General features: G+C 44.3%; 1 protein-coding gene across 1 annotated transcript in view; it reads left to right on the forward strand.

The window, feature by feature from the left end:
• The window catches only part of ankar (ankyrin and armadillo repeat containing), a 313,107-nt gene that overhangs the window by 245,462 nt on the left and 40,024 nt on the right, over positions 1 to 27,621 (forward strand). The window contains exon 17 of the mRNA XM_041200254.1: positions 17,830 to 17,991. Within this exon, the coding sequence (XP_041056188.1) occupies positions 17,830 to 17,991 (162 nt within the window). The remainder of the gene's footprint in view (positions 1 to 17,829; positions 17,992 to 27,621) is intronic.

Below are 27,621 nucleotides of genomic sequence, written 5' to 3' on the forward strand. Positions count from 1 at the left end.
AAAACTGCTACATTCTTTCGCGGGAGGTAGCGTGGGAGCTGGCATTAAAATTGAAGGAAAACATAAAGCTAGCTTATTAAAACTTATGTTCAAATTGAAGTCAAGTAAATTGTTCATGTACTGACAGCAAAAGATCTTCGCCAGATCCTGACAAGGTGAAAGCTGTAGCAGCGATGCAGTGACCAATAGATGTGAAAGCAGTGCAATGATTTGTTGAATTCATGAACTATTTAGTAAAATTTTTTGCCTAATTTGTCATCCGAGTATGAACCGTTATGCAAGATCACTGCCAAGGATGTTCAGTGGTATTTGAAGCACAGAACAAGAAGCAGTGTTCACTAAAATCAAACAACTAGTGACAACAATGCCAGTGCTGAAGTGCTATGATATCAATGATGAAGTCACCTTCCAGTGTGACACCAGCGAGACAGGTCTTGGAGTAACCCTAATGCAGCAAGGACAACCTGTCACATTTGCATCCTGAGCATTAACGCAAAGTGAACAATGCTACTTTCAGATTGAGAAAGAATGCCTGGTTATTGTTTTTGCTTGTGAGCATTTTCATCAATACCTTCTTGGGAGAGACAAAGTAACAGTGGAGTGCGACCACAAGCCATTTAACAGCATTTTTCTCAAACCACTACTATCTGCTGCAAAGCGTCTGCAAAGAATGTTACTTCATTTACAGACGTATCATCTGGATGTGTCATACAAGCAAGGGAAACTGATGTACATTGCTGACCTGCTGTCAAGAGCAGCACTCCCCATGAAGAAAGTTGAGGATGCTACAACAGAATGTGAAATCTTCTAGATCCAACATGAAGCAGTGGTTCAACATGCTCTGGAAATCATCAACCCAGCAGACATTAAATCTAACAGACAAGTGCCTTGCTGAAATCAAGCGAACTACCCAACAACATGCAACCCTCCAAGTGCTGCAAGAAAGAAAGATAAAAGGATGGCCTGAGAGCATCAAGGACACACCTGTGGCCACAAGAGCATATTGAGCATACTGAGATGAATTGAAAGCCCAAGGTGGCATCTTGTACAAAGGAAATGCAATCAGGAGATGAGAAGACAGATGCTGAAGCGCATCCATGCAAGCCGTCAAGGAATTGAATCAAGTCTGAGGAAGGCTAGAGAAGTGCTCTACTGGCCAAACATAAGCAATGAAATTAAAGATGACATTGGCCAGTGCAGTGCTTGTAACATGTACCAAGCTAAACAAGCTGTTGATAACGCATGACACTTCAGAAAGACCATGGATGAAGCTGCGAGTTGACCTCTTCATTAGCAGGAATTGATTATCTTGTCACATTAGACTACTTTTCTGACTACTGGAAGGTAGACCAGCTCACTTCAATGAAGACAGGAGAGATAATAGAAAGCACAATTCAGTCATTACGGTATTCCAGACATTGTGATGAGTGATAATGGCCCTCAATTCACGAGTGTAGAATTCAACCGCTTCACAAAAAATTGGGAAATTCAACATTATACAACAACTCTGTACTATCCCCAAATAAATGGAAAGGCTGAGGCAGAGTGAAAATCGCCACAGCAATCATCAAGAAATCCAGCACAGATGTATACAAGGCAATCCTCGACTGGAGAAACACACCAACCGAAGGCATGGAAAGTAGTCCAGTCCAAAGACAAATGTCACATCTCACCCAAACTACTCTTCCAATAGCCAAAAAGCTACTGAAGCCAGAAGTAGCAACAGACGTGAGTGAAAAAATCAAGGTGAAATGGCAGAAACCCAAATTCGTTTTGACAAGACTGCCAAGCCATTGCCAGAGTTGAGCATTGAAGACCCAACAGGAGTCAGCCCATGTGGGGTAATTTGGGACATGTGTAGAGCAGTTGCCACCTCAATTGTACGTGATGGAAATGAACAACCAAATATACTGGCACAACCACAGGCATAAACAAACAACTAGAGAAGCTGTTCCTTCACTGCAGGTGGTCATCAGGAAGATTAGATCTCAAACTGCACAGAGTATAGAACAACCATCACTCCCAGAGATCCACTGGTTCCCAACAATGGAAATGGAGCAACAACAATAGCTACCTTGGCAAAAACAAGTGCCACTAGAACAACACTCACCAGAGAAGGAACATCATCCAGACATTAAGAGACCTGCACAATTTAACAGCTACGTATGCAATGCATGTGTAGAGACTGATGAGAATAATAAACAATTTGTAAATGCATGAGAACAGTTGCAGTGTGCTGGGCAACTCACAGTTACAAATGATAGTGCATGCAAAGTTGTCTGTTGTTCGTTATGGAAAGGAGGATGTTCGGGTTTTGAAATGAAATCATTACTAAGTGTCCTACCTGGCTTGCAATAGTCATGTGACCTCTGCCATGAGGCAATGTCTGGGGGCAGCCATGTTACATTCAGTTCAATAAATTTATCGATAAGATATTAGACTAGAAAGACTGTAGTTTTTGAGCTCATAACACCTTCACGGCCTTTCTCCCTTCACAGCCTCTCACCCCTATGCTGCTTCTCCCCTTATTGCAGCCTTTCCCCCTCACAGTCTCTCCCCTTCGCAGGATCTCCCCCTCGCAGGATCTTCCCCTCACAGGACCTCCACCTTGCAGCCTCTCCCCGCTTCGCAGCCTCTCCCCCCTTTGCAGCCTCTCCCCTTCCCAGGTTCTACCTCTCGCAGGTTTTAGCCTTGCAGCCTCTTCCTTCACAGCCTCTATCCCTCGCAACTCTTTTCTCCACTACCTCTCCCGTGCTCAGACTCTTGTGCCACCACTAACTTTTCTGCTGTATGACTTATCACAGGTTGTTTCTCTCCCGCATTTGCTGCTGGTAGGCTCACTAATGAGATTTAATTGAGCCTAACAGCAGCAAGCATGGGAGAGAAGGAGTCTGTGATTGAAGAAGCATCTCCTTACAGATTCTGTCACTTTCACATGCAGGGGTGACTTTTCTCTCAGTCACCCCCATGACTGAATTTTCCCAGACATTTTGGAGGCTTTCAAGGGCAAATTCTCCAACATAGCCCATATTTTTCACCCTGTTCTCTGCCTTGGTTACAGGCCACTTGTACCTTGTGCCTCACTACTTGCAGATCCCACCTGTAAGCTGTCCTTTAAAGCAAGGGCAGTAGTGTCAGTATCTGAGTTGCTGGCTACAAGTGTGAGAGCAAGTGACAGCATTTCTTCCTTATCTTCTTCACGACGGTCTTCCACCTCATTCTCTTCTATCATTGTCTGTTCAGGTTGCTGTTCTTGGGTATCCGAAAGAAAGAAGGCAGAAGGATGCAGTTTTGGTGAGGGGAGATGGGGTGAAAGCAAGAGGTGCATTCTTTCACCATCGGCATGCATTCACCATTTGTAGCTTATAAATCAGAAGTGATGAAGAGGAAGTGGAATTTGACAAGGTTTAGATATGAGCAAACCATCATTGTTGATGGTTTCAGACCTGTTGTTGGCCAGGGTGTCAGTCATGGCAGCTCCAATAGTTGCGAGCACCAACTTCCCATTGAGCAGAATTTTATGTCCTCCGGGCTGGGGCGCTCCCAACTCCATCGGACGTAAAATTGCGCAAGAAGACGTTGGGTGAGCGTCCATATGTCACCCCATACTTGTGCGATATTTCACTCAGTGGGTGTGCAGAAGTCAGAAGCGTGCCTTCCAACAGTTAAGAGGCAGTTAGGCCCAACAGCACAATTATCTGCTATTTTTCGCAGTCTGTCCAACGTTACAGCTAGCAGACGGGCGAATTGGCCAAGCGGACTTTGCATTTTTCGTGAAACCTCATCCAAGGGCGGGATGAGGCTTCTGTTATTAAATAAAATAAAAATAAAAAACTATTGACAGCATTTTTATCATCTATTTGCTCAGGTGCTTGATTGTGATGCTTGGACATTTTTTTCCTGATTTTCAAAACTTTACTTCATGTTTTTCAGGTCTGCAGCTCCATAAGGCAGCTCTCTGCCCTCAGGGAGCTTTCTGTCAGCGCTCATCCCCGCCTGCAGAAACATAATTGTCCACCATCCTCCTTCCCCCACCCCAGCAGTGCTGAGCTTTTCTGCATGCATTTCACGCTGGCTGGCCATTAATTGGCCAGCCAGCATTAAATCGCAGTCGGAGGCCAATCACGGTTGGCAGTCCACTTCCCAACCGCTGCCGGACCCGCCGATTACTGTCGGCCACCGAGCTGATAATTCAGGCCCATGTGTCTGAGGAATTTTGACATTTCTGTCTCCCACCGATTAGCTTCTGCTGCCTCTGGTTAGCAACACCTTGCCCTTTGAAAAGCAGGGAAATATGTCAGTGAATATGACGCAGTGTGTTTGGGTCATGAGCCTGTCACGGTTGAACAGCTGGCAGTGTGTGCAATCTGTGGGATGTGGATGTGAGGAAGAGGTGAGGTTTAGCTGATGAATGTCTTGTTTTAGTCATTGAGGATGTGTTGCCTTGAGCAGAGTGTGAGACTTGTAGAGCGGTTGGTAGAATATGACCTTTGAAGTTGCATTTACTAATCATGACCACTCATGTGAGGTTATTGAACTTTTGATGGCACTGCATCTAGGTCCTCAGAACTACACTCCTGGCATTGACCACCACTGCCATTCTTTTCCATTATCTTCTGAAAACTTGTCTGGATTTCCTGCAGATAGATTGCATCTCTCCTCCTCTGCTTTTCCTTGTCCAAAGGCCTCCAGTGCAGCATTGGAAAGTCTTTAAATGTGCTTTTTGCTGTGATGTGTCATCATTCAGCATTCTTCTTGCTCACACTCTCTTCTGCAATCAGTTTCAGTACCTGCTGCAGCTAGAATGCACCTCCCTTTTAAGAGGTACAGACTGACTTTAAGTAGTGCAGGATAGCTTTAGTGCTAGCCTGTCATGACTTTGCACCCCAGTCAGCAGTTCAGCCTCTCAACACTGCGCTTGGCGCTAGCTGCAAGTTGCAATCACTTAAATATGCGGGCAGCACAAAGTGCACCTGTTTTTGGACCTTCTCAAACAGTCAGAGTTTCTTCATAAACACAAAGATTATTTACTATTTAATGTAGGAAACCCTATTTATTCAGCAAGTTAAGGTTTATTCAGTGCATAACTGCATGGAGTTACTCCTTATGTTGACTCACATTACAAATAACAGGTTCTGTAGAATGTAAATAGTATAAAATGTACAGGTTCAGTAAATATAAAGGGTAAACTGTGATCATTTCTGCAATCTAAATCGTTTTGAAAATGTTTGGGTTATTAATTGTGTACCTTAACTAGCCATGGCATCTCTGCGTAATTCTGAATCACAGCTCTCCTTTTCTTGCATCTCTACCATTACTAGTCTGTTCACTATAGCTTGGATGACTGTCTTATGCAATTGCAAATTTAATTGCTTTTGAAACAATTTCTGTAAGGGAAGACATTATGTGGTATAATTAGTAAAATTATACAGTGTAATTTTTGGCACCTCCACATTACTGCAGCAACTCTGTCAGTGTGAATATTTGCTGAACAGTCTGAACATTTTTTCTAATGCTGGAGGGTGCCCTGACATGCACACAGGGTAACCTTGCTTCAATACTCTTCCTTTAAGATCTTCAAAGAAGAGTCAGAAAGTGAAGCAGTCCTGCTCCTTTCTCTAGCAATGTCACCTTTTCTTCACAGCAATAATTCATACAGAATTGCGAACTCTTTAAATGGAACCTTAAAAATAGCAATGAGATTCATAGGGTGGAATTTAATGGTTGCGTTGGTGGGCCATCCACTGACTGGAGAACCAGTGTCAGCCCCACTGCGGCCATTTCTGGGAGCCCTGATGGGATTAAATCCCAATCAGGCAGTCTGCTGGCTGCTGGTGGGGTTGCCGGGTCTTGCAGGGCAGATGTCCTGTCTCCAAAGAGCTTCTGGCCAATAAAAGGCCCACAGATCTCCAGTTCCAGCAGAGTCCACGGAAGGACCATCACCAGAGCCCTGGAGCACAGGTAAGTGGGGCGGGCCCATTGGGGCCAGTCAGGCAGCGGGGATCAGTGTAAAGGGCAGTGGGATGTTTGCCCATGGTGCTCAAGTAGGAGAGAAATGCCCTCCCCCCACCAGCTAGGCCACATGCATGCCAGCCATGGTTTGCATAGAGGCTTGCCCACTTCTGGTTCCAGCAGTGTTCCAGCAAGTGGGATGAAGCTCTTAAATGGCTATATAAGGACCTCAATTGGCTTCCGGTTGGGAGGACTGTCCTTGATACTTTCCACCCCAGACTTCATTGAGGGAAATCTTGAACACAACGGGCTCTCCACCCCTAATCTTCCTACCCCATTATACCCCAGCCCCCGCCATCCTGCCTCCTAGCCTACTCCTGGAAGGGACATTAAATTCTGCCCATAGAGTCATTTACGGCTTAGAAGGAATCCATTTGGCCTACAAGTCCATGCTTGTTCTCTGTAAAGCAAACCAGCCATTAGCATCCTCCCCTCTATCTGTGTAGCCCAGCAAATATATTTCCTTCAAGCCCATCCAATGTCCTTTTGAAATCATTGATTAACTTTGCTTCCACCACTCTCATGGGCAGTGAATTCCAGGTCATTACCAGTTGCTACATAAAAAATGTTCTTCCTCACATCTCCCCGCATCTCTTGCCAAAACCTTCAATCTGTGACCCCTTAGTACTATCAGCTAATAGGAACAGTTTTTCCTTGTCTACCTTACACAAACCTGTCATAATCTTACACACCAATATCAAATCTCCCCCCAATCTCCTTTGCTCCAAGAAGAAGAGGCCCAGCTTCTCAAACATAACCTTGTAGCTAAAATCATCCATCTCTGGATTGACTCTGGTAAATCTTCTCTGCACCCTGTAACGGTACTACATTGGCTGTCCTCCCAGTCCTCTGGCACCTCTCCTGTGGCCAGAGAGGTATAGAAAATTATTGCCAGCGCCCCTGCTATCTCCTCCCTTGCCTCACTCAACAGCCTGGGATACATTTCATCCGGGCCTGGGGATTTATCTACTTATAAACCTGCCAGACCACTTAGAATCTCCTCCTTTTCTATGCTAATTTCTTTAATTATATCAGTCCTTCTGCCTGATTTCCATACCCACATCATCCCTCTCACTTGTGAACACCGACAGAAAGTATTCATTTAGAACCCTCTCTACATCTTCCGGCTGCACACACAAATTACCACTAAGGTCCTTAATGGGCCCTACTCTTTCCCTAATTATCCTCTTACTCTTAATGTACTTGTAAAATAACTTTGGATTTTCCTTTATTCTACCTGCCAATGTTTTTTCACACCTTTTTGCCCTCCTAATTTCTTTTTCAAGATCCACCCTACACATTCCATACTCCTCTAGGGCTTCCGCTGTTTTGAACACTCGGTATCTGCTACAAGCCTCCCTTTTTCTTTTTATCCAATCCTGTGTATCCCTCAACATCCAGGGTTCCCTGGATTTGATGGTCTCACCCTTTGTCTTTACTGGAATATGTTGGCCCTGTACATCTCCTTATTTCCCTCTTGAATGACTCCCACTGCTTTGATGCAGATTTACTTAAAAGTAGCAGTTCCCAGTCCACTCTAGCCAAATCATATCTGGTCTTATTAAAATAGGCTTTCTCCCGTTTAGAACTCTGTATTCTGGCCCATCCTTGTCCTTTTCCATAACAACCTTGAATCTAAAAGATTTATGATCACTATCTGCAAAATGATCCCCCACTGATACCTCTACCACTTGCCCAGTTTCATTCCCTAAAATTAAGTCCAGGACCTCTCTTGTAGGACCTTCTACATGCTGACTTAAAAAGCTCTCCTGGATGCATTTTAAGAATTCCGCTCCCTCTAAATCTATCACACTATGACTAACCCAGTTAATGTTGGGGAAGTTGAAATCCCCCATGATTACTAACCTATTATTTTTACACTCCTCTGAAATTTGCATACATATCTGCTCTTCTATTTCTCTCTGACTGCTTGGGGGCCTATAGTACACTCCCAGCAATGTGATTGCTCCTTTTTTATTTTGAAGTTCTACCCATTTGGCTTCATATGAGGAGCCTTCTAAGATGTCATTCTTCCTTACTGCTGTAATTGATTCCTTGATCAATATTGTAATACCCCCTCCTCTTTAACCTCCTTTCCTGTCTCGCCTGAAGACCCTATATCCTGGAATATTGAGCTGCCAATCCTGCCCCTTTCTCAACTATGTATCTGTGACAGCAATGGCATCATACTTCCATGTGTTAATTTGTGCCCTCAACTCATCTGCCTTATTCATCAGTCTCCTTGCATTAAAATAAATACCATCCAACCTTGCCAAACTCCCTTGCGCCTTAACTGGCCTATGATTTCTATGTCTTCCAGACTCACTTGCTCTCTCTTCTAGTTTTGGCTGTGCATCTCCCCCGCTGAACCTCCTCTCAGGATCCCACCCCCTTGCCAAGTTAGTTTAAACCCTCCCAAACAGCACTAGCAAACCTCCCTGCAAGGATAAAAACAAAAAAACTATAGATGCTGGAAATCCAAAACAAAAACAGAATTACCTGGAAAAACTCAGCAGGTCTGGCAGCATCGGCGGAGAAGAAAAGAGTTGACGTTTCGCGTCCTCATGACCCTTCAACAGAACTGGTCCCATTCCAGTTCAGGTGCAACCCGTCCATCTTGTATAAGACTCTCCACCCCCAGAAATGGTCCCAATCTCCCAGAAATCTAAAGCCCTCCTTCCTGCACCATCCCTCCAGCCACGCGTTCATCTGCACTAACCTATTCTATACTCACTAGCCCGTGGCACCGGAAATAATCTACAGATTACTACCTTTGAGATCCTGTTTTTTACTCTGCTTTCTAGCTCCCTAAATTCTGCTTGCAGGATCTCATCCCTCTTCCTACCCATGTCGTTGGTACCAATATGTACCATGATCTCTGCCTATTTACCCTCTCCCTTTAGAATGCCCTGCAGCTGTTCAGTGACATCCTTGACCCTGGCACCAGGGAGGCAATATACCATCCTGGAGTCATATCTACACCTGCATAAATGCCTGTCTGTTCCCTTTATTATCAAGTCTCCTACAACTATTGCTCTTTCCCTCTTTTTCCTCCCCCCACCCCGTGCAGCTGAGCCACTCACAGTGCCATGAACATGGCTGTACTCCCCAGAGGAACCATCACTCTCACCATTTTCCAACAAAGAAAAACAGTTCTCGAGCGTGATGCACCCTAGGGATTTCCTGACTACCTGCCTGACACCTTTCTTCTGACTGATGGTCACCCATTCCCTCTTTGACTGCACTTCCATAAGCTGTGGGGTGGCCACATCTAAAAACGTGCTATCCACAAAACTCTCAGCCTGGCAGATGCACCTCAGAGCCTCCAGCTGCTGCTCAAGCTCCGAAACTCGGAGCTCAAGTAGCTGCAGCCAGTGGTACTTCCTGCACACATGGTTGGTCAAAGTGCAAGGAGCACCTAGGACCTCCCACATGTTGCAGACAGTACATAACACGGGATTGAGCTGCCCCGCCATGCCTCTAGTTGAAAAAAACCCTACTTTAAATTAAATACATTTAAAAAAAAGTTAAATTATTTATGTACCTTAAATAAAAGCTAGAATTCTTACCGTTCCTTAGCTTAATCTATTTTAAGTTGGAGAAAAACTGGAGAAAAATGCTTACCTACTACTCACCAATCAGCTCTCACCTTTGTGCTGATGTCACGTTTTGAAGCTTCCCCGCACTCGCACTGGTTCTGATCTCTCCGCCGCTCTCTTGCGCAGCCTTGTGATGTCACTCTTGTTATTTTCACTAAGAACTGACTGCAGGACACTCTTCCCAGACTGCTTCACTGCGATGCTGACTGCAGAACGCTCTTCCCAGACTGCTTCACCATGATGCTGACTGCTGGACACTCTTCCCAGACTAGATGGTGGACAGGCTTTGCAGAATCAGGAGGTGAGTTATTTGTCACAGGATTCCTAGCCTCTGACCTGCTCTTGTAACCACAGTAGATGGCGAGTCCAGTTCAGTTTCTGGTCGATGGTAACCCAGGATGTTGATAGTGGGAGATTCAGTGATGGTAATGCCTTTGAACGTCAAGGGGCCATGGCTGGATTCGTTCTTGTTGGAGATGGTCGTTGCCTGACACTTGTATGGCCTGTTGAACTTCAAGCTTCAGGTGCGTTTTGCAGGGGGGGAGGGCATCCCTGCAGTTGAGGTGATTTGGGAGGGTGCAAGGGCAGCCCTGCAGTTCAGGTGACTGGGTGGGGGGGGTGGGCTAGGGCTGCCCTGAGGTTGAATGTAGCAAGCAAGCATTTGGGGTGGGGGGGTAGGATGGGTGAGGGAAGCAGACACGCTTTTGGGACACCTTATATAAAGTGAACATTTCTCTGCAACTGAGACAGATCAGGTGCAGCCATTGATGTGATTGGAGTTGGGCTTCTAGCTTATCTGCCCACTCAAGAAACACAGAGGCATCAAATTGCCACCAAGTGCTCCAGAGTTTTTCACCCCTCGAGCACAGACTGCAAATTAATGACCATTTTAGTGGATTGCAGAACGGTTGGATGATGCGCACTTTGTACAATCTCCTTACTAAAGCTGGCCATGGAGCAGTAACTGGTGGAGATGCTCTCAGCCCCTTGCAATGTCAGCTTCCCTGTTTGGACCAGTCTCCCCGATGGTTGAAGCTAACAGTGCTGCCTCGCAACGTAAGTTAGGAGGATGCCTGCACCTGAGCTGAGAGCACAGCATGCAGTGCAATGTGCAAAGCTGCCACCAATCGGTTGGGTGGAATGGGGCGGAGGTGGGTGGGGGCTTTGACAGCCATGCAGCGCACTAAACTCTAGAACTCTAGAAATCCAAGTGGTGGCCAGCATTCTCCACAATGCATAAAGGGGCCTTCACACTTAACCAGGATGGGTTCTTAGTATACCCATGCTCACCCACATGTCTCTCTCGTTCATCCTGCAGGAGGTGTACATCTTTGAAGCCTGGAGAACTAGCTGTATGTCTCATGGTCTACACAGAGCGAAGACAATGGAGGAGATAGCAACTGAGGTGCCTGGCTGCGCAGAGGGAGGAGCAGTACCCTCTGGAAGAAGGGGCAAATGGAGCTCCCGCAGAGCCGAAGAGCCACAGTAAGCCATTGCTGGTCAGTGCTTAGAGACACCCAGGGTTTATAGATGATACCTTTCATTCCTGCAGTTGATCAAGAACCAGTGTCACCGAAGAATGCACATGACCAGAGAACTAATCAGTAACATCTGCCACCTGCTGCAGGATTTGGTGCCACGAGGACATGGAGGGCATCCACTACCAGTAGCCATGAAAGTGACAGCAGCGCTCAATTTCTATTCCAGTGGCTCCTTTCCGGGCTCCACAGGTGACTTCTGTGGGATATCACAAGCGTCCACCCACAAATACATCCATGAGGTCACAAATGCCATCTTCACAAGGGCACACAAGTTTGTGCATGTCACCCAGGACCAGGAGAGTCAGCATGCAAGAGTGATTGGGTTTTCCCAGACCTTGAGTTTCCCACCAGTGCAGGGTTCCATTGACTGCAGTCACATGGTGCTCAGGTTTCCGTCGCAACACGCAATCAGCTACATCAATCTCAAGAGGTTCTATTCACTGAATGTGCAGCTGGTGTGTGACCACCAGAAACTCGCCCTGCAGATCTGTGCATGGCTTCCAGGGAGTGTGCACAACACCTACATCCTCAGTCGGTCACAGATCCCTGATGTATTCCAGGGTCCACAGAAGCTCCTCGGGGACAAGGATTACCCACGGAGGATGTGGCTGATGACACCATTGCAGTGGCCTCAGACTTCTGCAGAGCAACAGTATAATAAGGCTCATGCTGCAACTCGCAACTTGGTGGAGTAGACCATCGGGATGCTGAAAGTAAGGTTCTGGTGCCTGGGCCAGTTTGGTGGAGCCTTTCAGTATAGTCCAAAGAGGGTATCACGCATCATCATCACCTGCTGCGCCCTTTACAACCTGGCACTGCAACTGGGAGAGGAGCTTGCTGAGGAGGAGATGGAGGAGCTGGAGGTCTCCTTGGATGAGGAGGAAGCCAACCACGATGAGGGTGCGGAGATCCTCCAAGGCAATGATAACAGGGAGGAGGCCCTCACACTGGCCAGACAAGGCAGGCACACTTGGGAGGCCACCATAGCTGCTAGATTTGTGGAGGATGGTGATGACATGCAGTGAGGAGACACCATAGATCCTTACATTGCCCCTGTGAAAGTTTGACTCCAGCCTGGCTAATGGCAGTGTGCATACCCTCAATGAGAATGCTCCTGTCATGGAGATGCAGTGGAGGCCCTAATAGCCACTCGATTGCAGGAGGATGATGACCACATGCAGTGAGGGCATCCATAGATCTTGTCATAGCCTCTGAGAATGTCTGATACCTGTCTGGCCGAAGGCTGCTCACTTGCGCTCTGTGATCAGGGTCATATCATAGAAACACAACCATTAAACTTTAGACGCATCTGATTCTTTGCCCTGATCCTTCAGCACCTAGGCCCTTCAGGAGCATAGCGTCATTGTTCACACATGGTGAAGAGATGGGGGCTAGCCCCAGCTTAAAGGTGCTGAGAGCATACAGAGAGAATGATGGAGCTCTGTGATGCCTGCCCACTACATTCTGACAACAATGACGAGCACCATCAAGGCACAGGCATCAATAACGTGTCCAGGGACTGTGAGGCTGGACCATCACTTTAGTCTGCAGGCTGCACAAAGCACAGGGAAGAGACACTCGTCTTTATCTTGTGCAGAAAGGTTTCACATCAGAATGACACGAACATTGCTCAACAGAACAAGGAGCCATAGGCAGGGAGACGTTCTTGGGAGTTTATTAACACCCGTGCCTAGGCTGTGCAATTGCATCTTCTTAGCCTTCTTAACACTGCCACAATGTCTTGGTGCTGTTATGGTAGGCGGATGATAAATGCCAAGCTGCCCAAATCCCAGAGAGAAACTTGAAGCAGCTGCCACAACTATTTTTGCAATTTGTGCTTATTTTGAGATGCAGCCTTTGAACTCAGTAAAAGAAGGCCATCAAGTCTTATAGGTTTCTTACAAAACTAACTTAAACTTTTATTAATAGAAGAAATGATTTCAAGCACATGCATAGATCTACAAATTTCTACTATGATGACTTCTAAATCCCCTAGTTAATCTAATTCCCAGTTACACTTTCATTAAGGCAACGGTAAGACACATAGATTTTAAAAGACCCAGGCAAAGAAACAGAGTACGCTGAACATTCCAATTTAAAGTGAGTTTTCTTAACTTCAGTTATTTGTAGACAGCAGCTTGATAGTTAGATGCTGGAGGCTTTTTCATACTTGGTTTAGATCTTAGAATGCTTGCCCTTACACACAACCTTCACTCCTTTATACGTACTTTCCCCTTTGAATGCAAATTCTCATTGTTTCACTTTGTCTTTTCACTTTGTCTTTGGACTTTTACCTATCTAATAATAAAATCTATCATAGTACCAATGTTACCAATATCTTTGGGAAAAGTAAACACGCTGTTTGGCTTCTTCTGGCTGGATGTAATATTTCACTCCCTCTCTTGAATTCAATCTAGTTATTTAAAAATGCAAATGTTCTCTTTACATCTATATTTACCTACCTAACATTTCAGACCTAGCTTATCTTCTGTTACATTAAGGCCTACAGACCAGCTTCATTTAATTCGATCAAGTCACACACACACACACACACACACACACACACAATTAATCTATTTTACAATAAATTCCAGTAACATTATGAAAATTATTATATCATCCTGACAGTACTCCCTGGACATCCACAGCAGAGGTGGAGGCAGCCTGCTGACTGCCATGCCCCGTCTGCGATGACTTTGACGAGCCTCCTCTGGGGGCTGAGACCCGAAGAGCCCCGGCCTGCTTTCAGGGCCCTGCTGTGTGGCACTGCTATCCTCCTCGCCCTGTGGAGCTGGAGCTGCTGGGGTCACAGGGAGAGGGGATTTGGATGGGCCAGACACTCCCAGAGCCACCTGGATGGATGGCCCTGGTGGGAACAGCTGCTGATCCTCTTCCCTATGGGTGCCCATGGCCCCCAGGCTGACTCCCGAGCTTACCTTTGCATCTCCAGCAACTGTGACATGACCGAGTCCAGAGGCTCATCATCTGACTCGTACTCAGCAAATTTCTGGCCTCCAGCAGTCCGCTGAGTGCTGGACACCTGGGACGACCCTGCTGCTGCCTGCTGTGGGATGTGCTCAGCAGATTGTGATCCCGAGGCTATTCGAAAGCTAGGTCCCATTGTGGTGTGTGTCTCTGCGCTGGTGGAGGGTATGGGTGAGCGCTGTGGCGGGACTTCAAGGAGAGTGCCTTCAGATTCCTCATTAGAGGTTTCCTCGGGGCTTGATTGGAGGCCCTGGGTCATGGATTCTGTCGGCTGTTTTCCAGATGTGCCTGCAGAAGCAAGGGGAGGTAATTAGTGCTTGGCAGTGGCCTGTGAAACAGGACACATCACTCACAGAATGGTTGTCTGATGGGCGTTGCACTACTGGACCCTCGCTTGGTAGAGCACCGCCAATCTCACCATCAGCACAGGACCAACCAGATTGTCACCCCCAGCTGGATGGCTCTGTTTTCAAAGTCCGTGAGGACCTTGATTTCAGGCATTCCTCCACCAGTCTGTGACCTCTCCCTTTTATCATGTGCCAGCTTCTCCTGCATGAATAGAGATGGAGAAAGTGCAAGCAGGACTTCTGCCAGGCCAGATGATAAGTATGCCTGGAATGTGTGGGTGGTGAATGGTTCCATGAATGGAATGAGGACAATGAAGGTGGGTGTGAAAGAGTGATGTCCCTTGAACTGGCAATGAGTGAGGGCTCTGTGGATGTGTGATGGGTTTGTGAGTGTGTGAGTTGAGAGTGATGAGAAGAGTGACTTATCCTTGTGGAATGGAAGAGATCATTCATACTCTTGCGGCACTGGGTGGCTGTCCTCTTTTGATGGGTGTTGGCGCAGACCACAGCTGCCACCACCTCCCAAGCCTGGTTGGTCACGCCACTGCCCATCCTGCAGCCAGAGCAGGAGTAGAGGACATCGCACAGGCCTCCACAGCATCCAGAAGGCATTCCTGTGATGCGTTGCTAAACCTGGGGACTGCAGTCTTTTTGCCTTTCATAGACGTCGTCCCTGCAGCGGTAATGGGCTAGAAGCACTGAGATTTGTGTGCGCAGCTGCAATTTAAATATGGCACCCAGCATGATGAATTGGCGAGGTGATGGCGTGGCAGGTGAATGAGAGCCAGCCCACCATGGAAATGGCGTGTTTCCCAGGAATGCATAAGTAATGCAGCGGGTTTGGGACGATATGACATGAAAACCCGCCATCAGGGCTGGTTGGTAAAACATCATTTTACTCGCCCGCCACCATACTAAGTGCAAATCTGGGATGATTCCGCCCTTAAAATCTATATAGACAACATCCACTGCATTCTCTTCATCAACCTTCTCTGTTACTTCATCAAAAAATTTAATTAAATTAGTCAAGCATGATGTCCCTTTTCAAATCTGTGTTAGTTATCCTTAACTAACTCAAACCCCTCCAAGTATCTGATGATTATTTTCCCTAATTATTGTCTTTAAATCCTTACCCACACTGATATTAAACTAACTAGCCTATACTTACTAAGACTGTCCTTACATACTTTGTTGAATAAGGGTGTCACATTTGCCACTCTCCAGTCCTCTGATGCTTCCCCATTATCTAGGGAAGACTGGAAGGTTATCACAAGTTTATCCATGATTTCCATCCCCCTTCCTTTAGTAACCTGGGATGCAAGCCATTTGGACCAGGTGTCTTATCCAGTCTACGCCAAGTCAGCCTTTTCAGTACCTCCTATTTTTCAATTTTCACCCCATCCATCACCTCTACCATCTCCACTTCTACTGATATTTTGTCAGCTTCCTCTTCATCAGACACAGAGTACTTATCAACTTTGCTCTTTACCCTGCACCTTTAAACATATGTCATCCACTTTATCCCTAATAGAACCCACCCCACCTCTTACAACAATTGCAACCTTTGCGCACAATATTGTAATATTTAACCTTCTCTCACTGTCAATGAGCTTCTGGTATAAGATCCACCATGACATGTGTTGTTCTGTTAGCAATTTTAGTGTCAAAATTAAAAAATTTGCCTTAATAATTTTGCCTACGTGTGACTCTAGTCTCACAGCAACACTTAGCTGCCTTTTGAAGTAGTCCTAAGCCATTTGGTTGTATCAAACTGCTTGAACAGTGAGGGATGGACAATAAATGTCAGCCTTTATACAACACTTAGATCCCAAGAATGAATATTTTTAAAATGTATTTTATCTATGATATTTATATTTAAAATTCTATTTCTGCCTAGAATTGCTGTCAATTTTTCCATTATAAATTCCTATGCCTGGGTACATGATAGAACTAATATGTAAACATGTCATGATGTAATAACGTTCTCTTGCCAATAGTTCTGCTATAGCTCCTCAGTTTTACATCATCTCCCAGATCCTCAAGTCTGTAAAAAGAAAAATTTGTATTTATATAGCACTTTTCATGACCTCAAGATTTGCCAGTGCTTTACAATCAATAAAATACTTTAGACGTGTATTCTTTCTTGTACTGCAGAGATATTCCCATGTTCATACTACTTCTCTGCTTCCTAAGTTATGATATATTTTGCTGTTTAGCTAAAAGTAATAGCAAATCAAAGCACTATACAGAATTATGGGCAGAACATAAGGCTTTAAAGTGGGTACTGAATCATGTTTGTGTACCCTGGTCAAATTACCCCAGCTTCTAACACTCCTTCACCAGAAGAAAACAGTTGGTTTTTATTCCCTGTAAGCAATGCCAACAGAGATAAACTTGTATATTAAAAAAACTGAGCATACTAAGGTACATTAACATTGCAACAAATTAAATTGTACATATATCTTCTTTAATGGTTTAACTTTACATTTCAACTATAAAAACAATCAAATGGTACTTGCTTTTAATTTATCCTTGCCAATTGCAATGTATGTTGATTCAATTTTTTTCCCCAGTGATATGTTCAAGTGAAAGTGAGAATTTTAATGGGCAGGATTTTTACCTCATCGGTCGGGCGCAGTAGGCAGGCCTGGGAGCAACTGTGAAACCAACTGCCTGCCCATGATCAGGCCCAGATCACAATTTCACACTGGCTGGCCAATTAACGGCCAGCCAACGTGAATCGCGTGCTGAAACGCCCAACGCTGCCTGGGTGGGTGGGTGGGGGGGAAAGAGGGCAAGCGTGGAAGTCAGTGCATGCACACAAATGTGCTCAGTGAAAGCTCCCTGAAGGCACAAACCTGGCTCAGGGAGCTGAAAATTTTTAACAATAAAAATAAACAATTGAAAAATAAGGAAAACATCCCCTCATGTCACATGAGCAGGAATATGTTAAAAATGAGTATTAAAAGTTTTTTAATCACTGGTTGAAACCTCGTCCCGCCCGCGGAGGAGGTTTTGCAAAAAATACAAAGGCTGCTTGGCCTATTCGCCCACCCACCAACCGTAAGGTTAGACAGGCAGGGAAATATTCAATATAATTAATGGGCTTAACAGCCCTCTTAATTGTCGGTGGGTGCGCTGCCGACTCTCACGTGCACCCACCTACCGAAATATCGCGCAAGTGGGTGATGATCTCAGGACAGTCGCCCGACGTCATCGTACATTATTTTTCTCCCACTCGGAGCGGGCGTGCAACGAGGGAAAAATTCTGCCCAATGTAAAGTTCAAGATTTCACTGTTCTAATACCAAATATTTGAAACTAAACTTATTGTTCTTTTATTTAGCTTGTCAGGCATTGATTGCCCTGAGTGAGTGCAACAAAGAGCAACAAGACAAAATTTGTGTAAAAAATGGAATCCCCCCTTTGGTTCGACTTTTACAAAGCTTGGGGATATCTTTGCGTACCTTGCTGAGTGCCATCACAGCACTGGGTACGATGTGTGTTGGTTAGTATATTCATATTATTTGATTTTATTTCTAGACAGATGAAGAGATTAACACATCTATCGATAACATACTTATGAATTCATCTTGCTTGAAAATGCCTCTTTCTTTATCTACCAGTTTTCTCACCCACCCCCGCGCCCCCATCCCACCCGCCCGCCCCCCCCCCCCCCCCCCCCCCACCAACCTTTGGAAATGTTTTTCACCCTGCTCGAGTTCTCTTTCATGAGTGCATGATCCTCTGATACTACACCCAATTGATTATTGTTTTCTTGGACAGTGACGGTCTAACTTTGCTCAATTTGTAAACAAAAATGTAAAGAATGGTTTTCAAAAGCTTAGCAGATACACTAACAAAATCAGTACAAATAGTCAGTTGGTAGTACAGAACTTGAGAATTGCTAAGAAAAGAAACATGCTGGTGAAGCTTTTCGTATTGCATTCATCAGGACAGAATTGCAAGAATACCAAATTTCAAAGAGGACAACAAATGTATACTACATGATAAAGGGTTGCTGATTGTTTACCAAGTGGACTCTGATTGATAGCGGCATTGCAATTGAGAATGCACCTGGGAAGAGTTGTTCACCAAGCTCTTGTTTAGTTGAAAAAAGCTCAATGCTCGCACATGTTCTTTTTGTTAGCAGAGGACAGCGCCCTGTGTATGAATATATGTTTCCTCTAGAAAGCATAAGTAAGCCACATAGCAAGCCCTACTCATAATCTTAAATTGATTGTTAGTTAATTCTTAGCACACTCTGGATTGTTTGGTAAGTGTTGTCTGATCGCAGAATCACATCTAATGTTGGACATTTTGTTCTGAGTTTTGCAAGCAAGGGCTGGTTGAGTATGGTCAGTACTCTGCCTGTTGTGAACAGCTGAACGGACATACTGTTTGATCTGATCCACCAGTCTACATATCTGGCATTACACCGGCATTTTTCAGAAATATAAAATCATTATGAGGCATTCCTACCTGCTAATTAGGACTACCTAGGATAAATAGGAAATTATAAGCAGCAACAAAATAAAAGCATCCTATCATGCCATGCCTGCATTAATGATATTTACATGCCTCAGAAGTTGTGATAATGCTGCTTGACTCCTATTAATTTTGTACAAGTGACGCTCAGTCAGTTTCAGTGAAAAGGCTGTGTCAGTGGACACACTTATTGAGTGGAAGAATATATTTTTGTTATGAGTTGTTGCATACGAGCGTAAGAACATCTGAAACAGGAGCAGAAGTAGGCCATTCAGCCCCTTGAGCCTGCTCTGCCATTCAGTAAGATCATGGCTGATCTGTTTGTGCTTTGAATTCCACATTTCCATCTATCCCCCGATACCGTTTCATTCCTTTGCCCAACAAGAATCTGTGTACCGCTGCTTTAAAAATTTTCAATGACCCCGCCTCCACCACCTTCGGAGGCAGAGTTCCAAAGTCGCACAACTCTCTGAGGGAAAAAATTTCTCATCATCTCTGTCCCAAAAGGACAACCCCTAATTTTAAAACAGTGGCCCCTAGTTCTAAACTCAGAAGAGGAAACGCCATTCCACATTCACCTTGTCAATACCATTCAGGATCTTATATACTTCAATCAAGTCACCTTTCACTCTTCTAAAGTCCAGCGGAAACAAGCCCTGTCTGTCTAACCTTTCCTCATGAGACAACCCCTCATTCCAGGTCTAATAAACCTCCTCTGAACTACCCCCAGTGCATCTACATCCTTCCTGAAATATAGAGGCCAAGACTGCACACAATATTCAAGATGTGGTCTCACCAATACCCACCCAGTATACCATAAGCAAAATATCCTTACTTTTATGTTCAATTCCTCTCGTTATAAAGGATAGCATTCCATTAGCCTTCTTAATTAATTGCTGCACCTGCATATTGACTTTTTGTGACTCATGCACAAGAATACTTAGATCCCTCTGCACCTCGGAATTCTGCAGCCATTCTCTGTTTAAGTAATACTCTGCTTTCTTATTCTTCCTGCCAAACTGAACAAATTCACATTTTCCAACATTATACTCCACTTGCCAGATTGTTGCCCACTCACTCTGGGGTCCGCAACCTCCTCATGTCCTCTTCACAACATACTTTCCCACCTATCTTTGTGTCATCTGCAAATTTAGCTACCATGTCTTCACTCCCTCATCTAAATCATTGATATAAATTGCAAAAAGTTGAGGCCCCTGCGGGACCTTACTTGTCACATCTTGCCAATCAGTAAAAGATCCATTTATACATACTCTCTGTTTTCTGCCAGCCAGCCAATCTTCTATCCATGCTTATATCTTACCTACACCATGAGCTTTTATTTTCTGCAATAACCTTTGATGTGGCACCTTATCAAATGCCAAGTACAGCACATCTACAGGCTCCCCTTTATCCACAGCACATGTTACTTCTTCAAAGTACTCCAATAAATTGGTTAAATATGATTTTTCTTTCGCAAAACCATGCTGACTCTTCCCAATTACCTTGAGTTTCTCTACGTGCCCAGCTTTAGCCTCCTTGATGATCAATTCTAACATCTTCCCCACAACAGACATCAAGTCACTGGCCTATAGTTTTCTGTTTTCTGCCTCCCTCCCTTCTTGAATAGAGAGGTCTTATTTGCTACTTTCCAGTCTGATAGAACCTTTCCAGAATCTAGCGAATTTTGGAAAATTAGCACCAACACATCCACCACCTCATTAGTCATCTCTTTTAAGATCCTAGGATGAAGTCCATCAGGACCTGGAGACCTGTAAGCACACAGATCCATCAATTTGCTCAGTACTGCTTCCCTATTGAATGTAATTTTACCAAGGTCCCCTCTCCCTTCCACTTCCAGATTTATAGCTGTTACGGGAATGTTTTCTTGAATCCTCTATAGTGAACACAGAAGTAAAATACTTGTTGATTTCATCTGCTATTTCCTGATTATTTACTATTAACCTACCTCGAGGGGAGGCAATGGCATAGTGGTATTATCACTGGACTCGTAATATAGAGACCTGGGGTAATGCTCTGGGACCTGGGTTCAAATCCCACCATGGCAGATGGTGGAATTTGAATTCAATAAAAAAAATCTGCAATTAAAAGAACCATTGTTCATTGTTGTAAAAATCCATCTGGTTCACTGATGCCATTACCTGGTCTGGCCTACATATGACTCCAGACCCACAGTAATGTGGTTGACTCTTAAATGCCCTCTGAAACGGCCTAGCATGCCACTCAGTTGTATCAAAGCCTCTCCTGGCATTGACCAAGGCACTGGAAAAGACAAACTCAGCCCTACTGACATTGCAGAGTCCTCCTTACTAACATCTGTGCCCAAAATTGGGAGAGGTGTCTCATAGACTAGCAACAGCCTGACATAGTCATCCTCACGGAATCTTACCTCATAGATAATGTCCCAGACACCACCATACCACCCCTGGGTGTGTCCTGTCCCACCAGCAGGACAGACCCAGCAGAGGTGGTTGTACAGTTGAGAGGGAGTTGCCCTGGGAGTTCTCAATATTGACTCCAGACCTCATGAAGTCTCATGGCATCAGGCCAAACATGGGCAAGGAAGCCTTCCTCAGCTGATGAATCAGTGCTCCTCTATGTTGAACACCACTAGGGGGAAGTACTGAGGGTGGCAAGGGTGCAGAATATACTCTGGGTGGGGGACTTCAATGTCCATCACCAAGAGTGGCTCGGTAGCACCACTACTGACTGAGCTGGCTGAGTCCTAAAGGACACAGCTGCTAGACTGGGTCTGTGGCAGGTGGTGATGGAACCAACAAGCAGGAAAAACATACTTGACTTCATCCTCACCAATCTGCCTGCCATAGATGCATATGTCCATGACTGTATTGGTAGGAGTGACCACTGCACAGTTGTTGTGGAGACAAAGTCCTGCCTCCTGTTGTGTGGCACTACCACTGTGCTAAGTGGGATAGATTTTAAACAGATCTAGCAACTCAAGACTGGGAATCCATGAGGCGCTGTAGACCATCAACAGCAGCAAATTTGTACTCAAACACAATCTGTTACCTCATGGCCCAGCATATCCCCCACTCTACCATTACCATCAATCCTGGTTTAACAAAGAGTGCAGGAGGGTAAGCCATGGAGCAGCACCAGGCATACCTAAAAATGAGGTGACAACCTGGTGAAGCTATAATACAGGAATACTTGCATGCCAAACAGCATAAGCAGCAAGTGATAGACAGAGCTAAGTGATCCCACAACCAACAGATCATCTCTAAGCTCTGCAGTCCTGCCATATCCAGTCATGAATGGTGGTGGAAAATTAAACAACTCACTGGAAGAGGATGCTCCACAAATATCCCCATCTTCAATGACGGGGAAGCCCAGCACAGCAGTGCAAAAGATAAGGTTGAAGCATTTGCTACCATCTCCAGCCAAAAGTGCCAATTGGTAGATCCATCTCGGCCTCTTCTGGAGGTCCCTAGTGTCACAGAGACCAGTCTTCAGCCAATTCAATTCACTCCACATGAGGTCAAAAAACGGCTGAAGGCACTGGGTATCGCAAAGGCTATGGGCCCTGACAATATTCCAGCAATAGTACTGAAGACTTGTGCTCCTGCACTTTCTGCACCTCTAGCCAAGCTGTTCCAGCACAGCTACAACACTGGCATCTACCCAGCTATGTGGAAAATTGTCCAGGTATGTCCTGTACGCAAACAGCAGGAAAAATCCAAGCTGGCCAATTACCACTCCATCAGCCTGCTCGCAATCATCAGTAAAGTAATGGAAGAGGAGTCACCAACAGTGTTATTAAGCGGCAGTTAGCAATAACCTAATAACTGATGTTCAATTTGGGTTCTGCCAGAACCACTCAGCTCCTGACCTCATTATAGCCTTGGTTCAAACATGGACAAAGGAGCTGAACTCCCGAGGTGAGGTGAGAGTGACTGCTCTTGACATCAAGGCCACATTTGACCAAGTGTGGCCTCAAGGAGCCCTAGCAAAACTGGAGTCAATGGGAATCAGGGGGAAAACTCTCCACTAGTGGGTGTCATACCTAGCCCAAAGGAAGGTGGTTGTGGTTGTTGAAGGTCAATCATCTCAGCTCCAGGACATCACTGCAGGAGTTCCTCAAGGTAGTGTCCTTGATCCAACCGTCTTCGGCTGCTTCATCAATGACCTTCCTTCCATCATTAGATCAGAAGTGGGAATGTTTGCTGATGATTGCACAATGCTCAGCACCATTCACAACTCCTGAGATACTGAAGCAGCCCATGTCCAAATGCAGCAAGATCTGGACAATATCCAGGCTTGGGCTGACAAGTGGCAAGTAACATTCTCGCCACACACGTGCCAGACAATGAACCACCTCCAACAAGAGAGAATCTAACCATCGCCCCTTGACATTCAATGGCTATACCATCACTGAATCCCCCACTATCAACATCCTGAGGGTTACCCTTGACCAGAAACTTAACTGGACTAGCCATATAAATACTGTAGCTACAAGAGCAGGTCAGAGGCTAGGAATCCTGCCACAAATAACTCACCTCCTAACTCCCCAAAGCCTGCCCACCATCTACAAGGCACAAGTCAGGAGTGTGATGGAATACTCCCCACTTGCCTGGACGAATGCAGCTCCCACAACACTCAAGAAGCTTAACACCATCCAGGACAAAGTAACCCACTTGATTGGCACCACATCCACAAACATTCACTCCCTCCATCACCCACGCACAGTATCAGCAGTGTGTACAAGATGTACTGCAGGAATTCACCAATGCTCCATAGACAGCACCTTCCAAACCCACAACCACTACCATCTAGAAGGACAAGGTCAGCAGATAGATGGGAACACCACCACCTGGAAGTTCCCCTCCAAGTCACTCACCATCCTGACTTGGAAATATATTGCCGTTGCTTCACTGTCACTGGGTCAAAATCCTGGAACTCCCTTCCTAAAATGGACTGCAGCAGTTCAAGAAGGCAACTCACCACCACTTTCTCAAGGGCAACTAGGGATTGGCAATAAATGTTGGCCCAGCCAGCAAAGCCTACATCCCATGAATGATGTCCATTCTAGAGGATCATCGCTCACTTTACTTACTCGTTTTCTTTTTAAATACCTGTAGAAACTGTTGCTATCTGTTTTTACATTTTTAGGTAGCTTCTTCTCATACTCTAATTTTGTTCTCCTGATTAACCTTTTGGTCATTCTTTATATTCTGACCAATCATCTGAACTGCCACTTATTTTTGGGCAGGTATATGCTTTTTCCTTAAGTTTAACTTCTAACTTCTTTCATTAACCACGGATGTTGGGTCCTCCCTTTAGAATTTTTCTTTATAGTAGGAATATACTTATTTTTAGTATACTGGAAAATCCCCTTAAATGTCTGCCACTGTTTCTCTATTCATCTATCCCCTAGCCTAGTATCCCAGTTAATTTCAGCTAACTCAGCTTTCATGCCAACATCATTGCCCTTATTTAAGTTTAAAATACTAGTCTTAAACCCACTCTTCTCCCTTTCAAGCTGGATGTAAAATTCAATCATGTTGTGTTCACTGCTACCTAAGGTGCCTTCACTCTGAGGTCATTAATTAAACCTGTCACATTACACAATACCAAGTCTACAAATTTGGGTCTGCAGCAGACATCTTCTCGGGTTCAATGGAATCCAGTTGCTTCTTTAAATGGTCCGCTCAACTTACTTTTATGAGAGTTAATTCACACTTCCCGATATTTACTTATATGGTAGTTAACCCAGGGGTATAACAATAGCACCCCATTACAAACTGGACCAGAAATTCATGTCCTCTGAACTAGTCCCATGTTAACATTCCTATTCATTAGCATTGCAAGATGTCTGCCAGAAACAGTTTTATAAGATGGTTATGAAGTTAAGTTTCAGGCCACAGCTGACTATTACTTTGCTGAATGTACCAGCCCTACACTATATGGTAGATGCAGGTGTATTCACAGCAGTGGGCACAGCTTTGTATCTTCCTCTTTGCTGATCCAAATTCTGAGAAGACAGTTCCCCATGTCATTGTTAGGTAGCTGTCTCAAGGCCTGAAGGAAAAGTTAGTGGCAACACTGCCTCTTGATTTGCCTTCATTCATACAGTAAACTAAAAGTGGGGTATACTGTAGTTGTAGCTAGTGAGAAAGGATCCAATATATTTAACTAGGTATTCACATATATTAATTGACGCCATGAGATCTGTTGTCATAACTTCTTCAGGGAAATCTAACCATATCCCAAAGTTAGATGTATTCACTTCTGCAGATGTGAGTTACAGATATCAGCAGACAGATACAGAGCATTTATCATGCAGCCTGACCTCCTTGGCATGACTTTGTGGGACTTCCGCTTCTACCAGATCTCAAATGGGGATTTCCATTGGTATCAGTATTGGTACTGAGGGGAAAAAATGTTATTTTCAATTGATCAATGTTATAAACCCCATAGAGGCTGTTAACTTTTAAAAAGAGATTTGAATTCCCAGCGACCAACCGATAGGAATCATCTGACAAAATTTCACATTTTAACATTGTTACTATAACAGATAAACTAAAATTAACATCGACTAAATGTTACTCAACAGGCAACTAGTACAGTAACCTACAGAAAAGATATCCCCCTTAACTTCATAACATGCCCAAAAACTCCACGGCATATTTGTACAACACACTGTACTCTTCACAAAATTCTAATCTTTACAGGAACCAGTCCAAAGTTAATCCCAGCTTCCAATGGGCTCACTTCTCCACATTTCAGTGAGTCATAACATCTTGGGTATATTAAATGTCATTTTCCTCAATCTTCTTAGATTTCCCAAACCAACTTCCAACAGCAAGGCTCATTCTGGTGATTCCTTTTCCCAGCCACCCCAGGGCAAATCTTCTAGTGTCCTTAAATCTCTGCAGCTTCTGGATCTTTGACCAGTGGACATGTTTCCATCAGCATTCTGATTACCAGGTCACATCGACTTTTTACCGGGCAGAACTAGGGGGAGGTCACAAGCTCCATTTTATTTTGAATTAAAGAAGACAATTTAAAACATGACCACCCAATAAAACTGTTTCATATTGCACTGAGAAAAACTCAGCACATGGATTCACAGCAGGCAGTCATTATTGTACATCTTTATTTACACTCACCAACAGAAGGGAGGAGAAATTGTCAGATCTTGCAAAATACTGTACTCCCTCCCCACTTAAAAAAACAACTTAAACATTAAAATGTAAAATAAGTAGCCAGAATACACAGGACTAAACCAACATTAACAATACCTGAAAACGTAACAGGTTGGGTTGCATATTTGTTTTTACTGTAATCACAACCAAAACGTATTTGACTGATACTTCAAGGGTGATTTACATGTAAAAATGTTTTCTCTTAACACCAGTATGTGTTTTAACAAAAATGGCATCATTTGACAAGAAGTAATGCAAAGAACAATATATTCCTTCTTCCTACCTCCATATTTTCAATTAACTTTTCTGGATTCTTTCTCTTTCTGTCCGGGTATCTCCTTCCATTTCCATTAGCTTGACTCTGCACTCTCAACATCTCTGACTGTGTCAAACTTGAACTTGAACTTTGACTTTGACTACCAACTCCACTGAACGGTTGGGACTGTGACATTGATTGATTTGTCTTAATTAAAGATCCTGACTCATTTTGCCCTACTGGTGGATTCTGTAATATTGGCAAAACTTCAGTTTCTTTTTGACTTTCACTTTCTTTATGACTTTCATTTTGGACTGTAGGAGGAATTTGGATTATAAAAGGTTTCTCATTCTCTCCCTTTATTAGATTTCCTCATTAAAGCAAATGATCTACTTGACACTGATGGAGTCGCTCTCCAATCTTCACTAGATATATGAATGGACCTAGTCTCTTTACAAGCACTCCAATCACATACTTCTCCTTATCACTTCAGTGGCTTCTCACCGTGACCTTCTGACCAACACTGAATTATCTAAGTTTAATGCCTCATGTATCATGATTCACCTTGATGTTGTCTTGCTTTTCTCTTATTTTGCTATTGGCGTCAGGTTTAAGCAAACTAAATCTTGTCCTAGGAACACTAACTCATCAGGTGAGCAAACTGCTGTAGACTGTAGGGTTGTTTGGTAAGAGAACCGAAAATTATCTAGTCTTTGTCAAAGGGAAACACGGAAATTACTGCCTAGCTTGTCACCTCGCAAATACTTCTTCAAAGTTTAAGATAAAAGCAAAATATTGTGGATGCTGGAAATCTGAGATAAAAACAAGAAATGCTGGAAAAACTCAGCAGATCTGGCAGCATCATTTCTGAAGAAGAGTCATACAGACTCGAAATGTTAACTCTGTTTCTCTCTCCACAGGTGTTGCCAGACCTGCTGAGATTTTCCAACATTTCCTGTTTTTAACTTCAAAGACCTCTTCACAACCTGTACACTTCTTTCTGCAGCATCATTTGATATTGGGTGATATGGTGGTATTAGAGTGTTTTTGACTCCATTCTTACTCAGAAATATTTCTAACTCTTCCGACGTAAACTGTGGTCCATCATTTGACAGCAGCACCTCTAGCAAGCCACAAATTGCAAACCAACTTCTCAAAATCTCATTAGTTTTGGCCTGAAAACTGGCATATCACAGGCCTTGCTCTAATA

The sequence above is a fragment of the Carcharodon carcharias genome, chromosome 12 (genome assembly GCF_017639515.1).
Source record: "Carcharodon carcharias isolate sCarCar2 chromosome 12, sCarCar2.pri, whole genome shotgun sequence".
NCBI classification, from domain to species: domain Eukaryota; kingdom Metazoa; phylum Chordata; class Chondrichthyes; order Lamniformes; family Lamnidae; genus Carcharodon; species Carcharodon carcharias.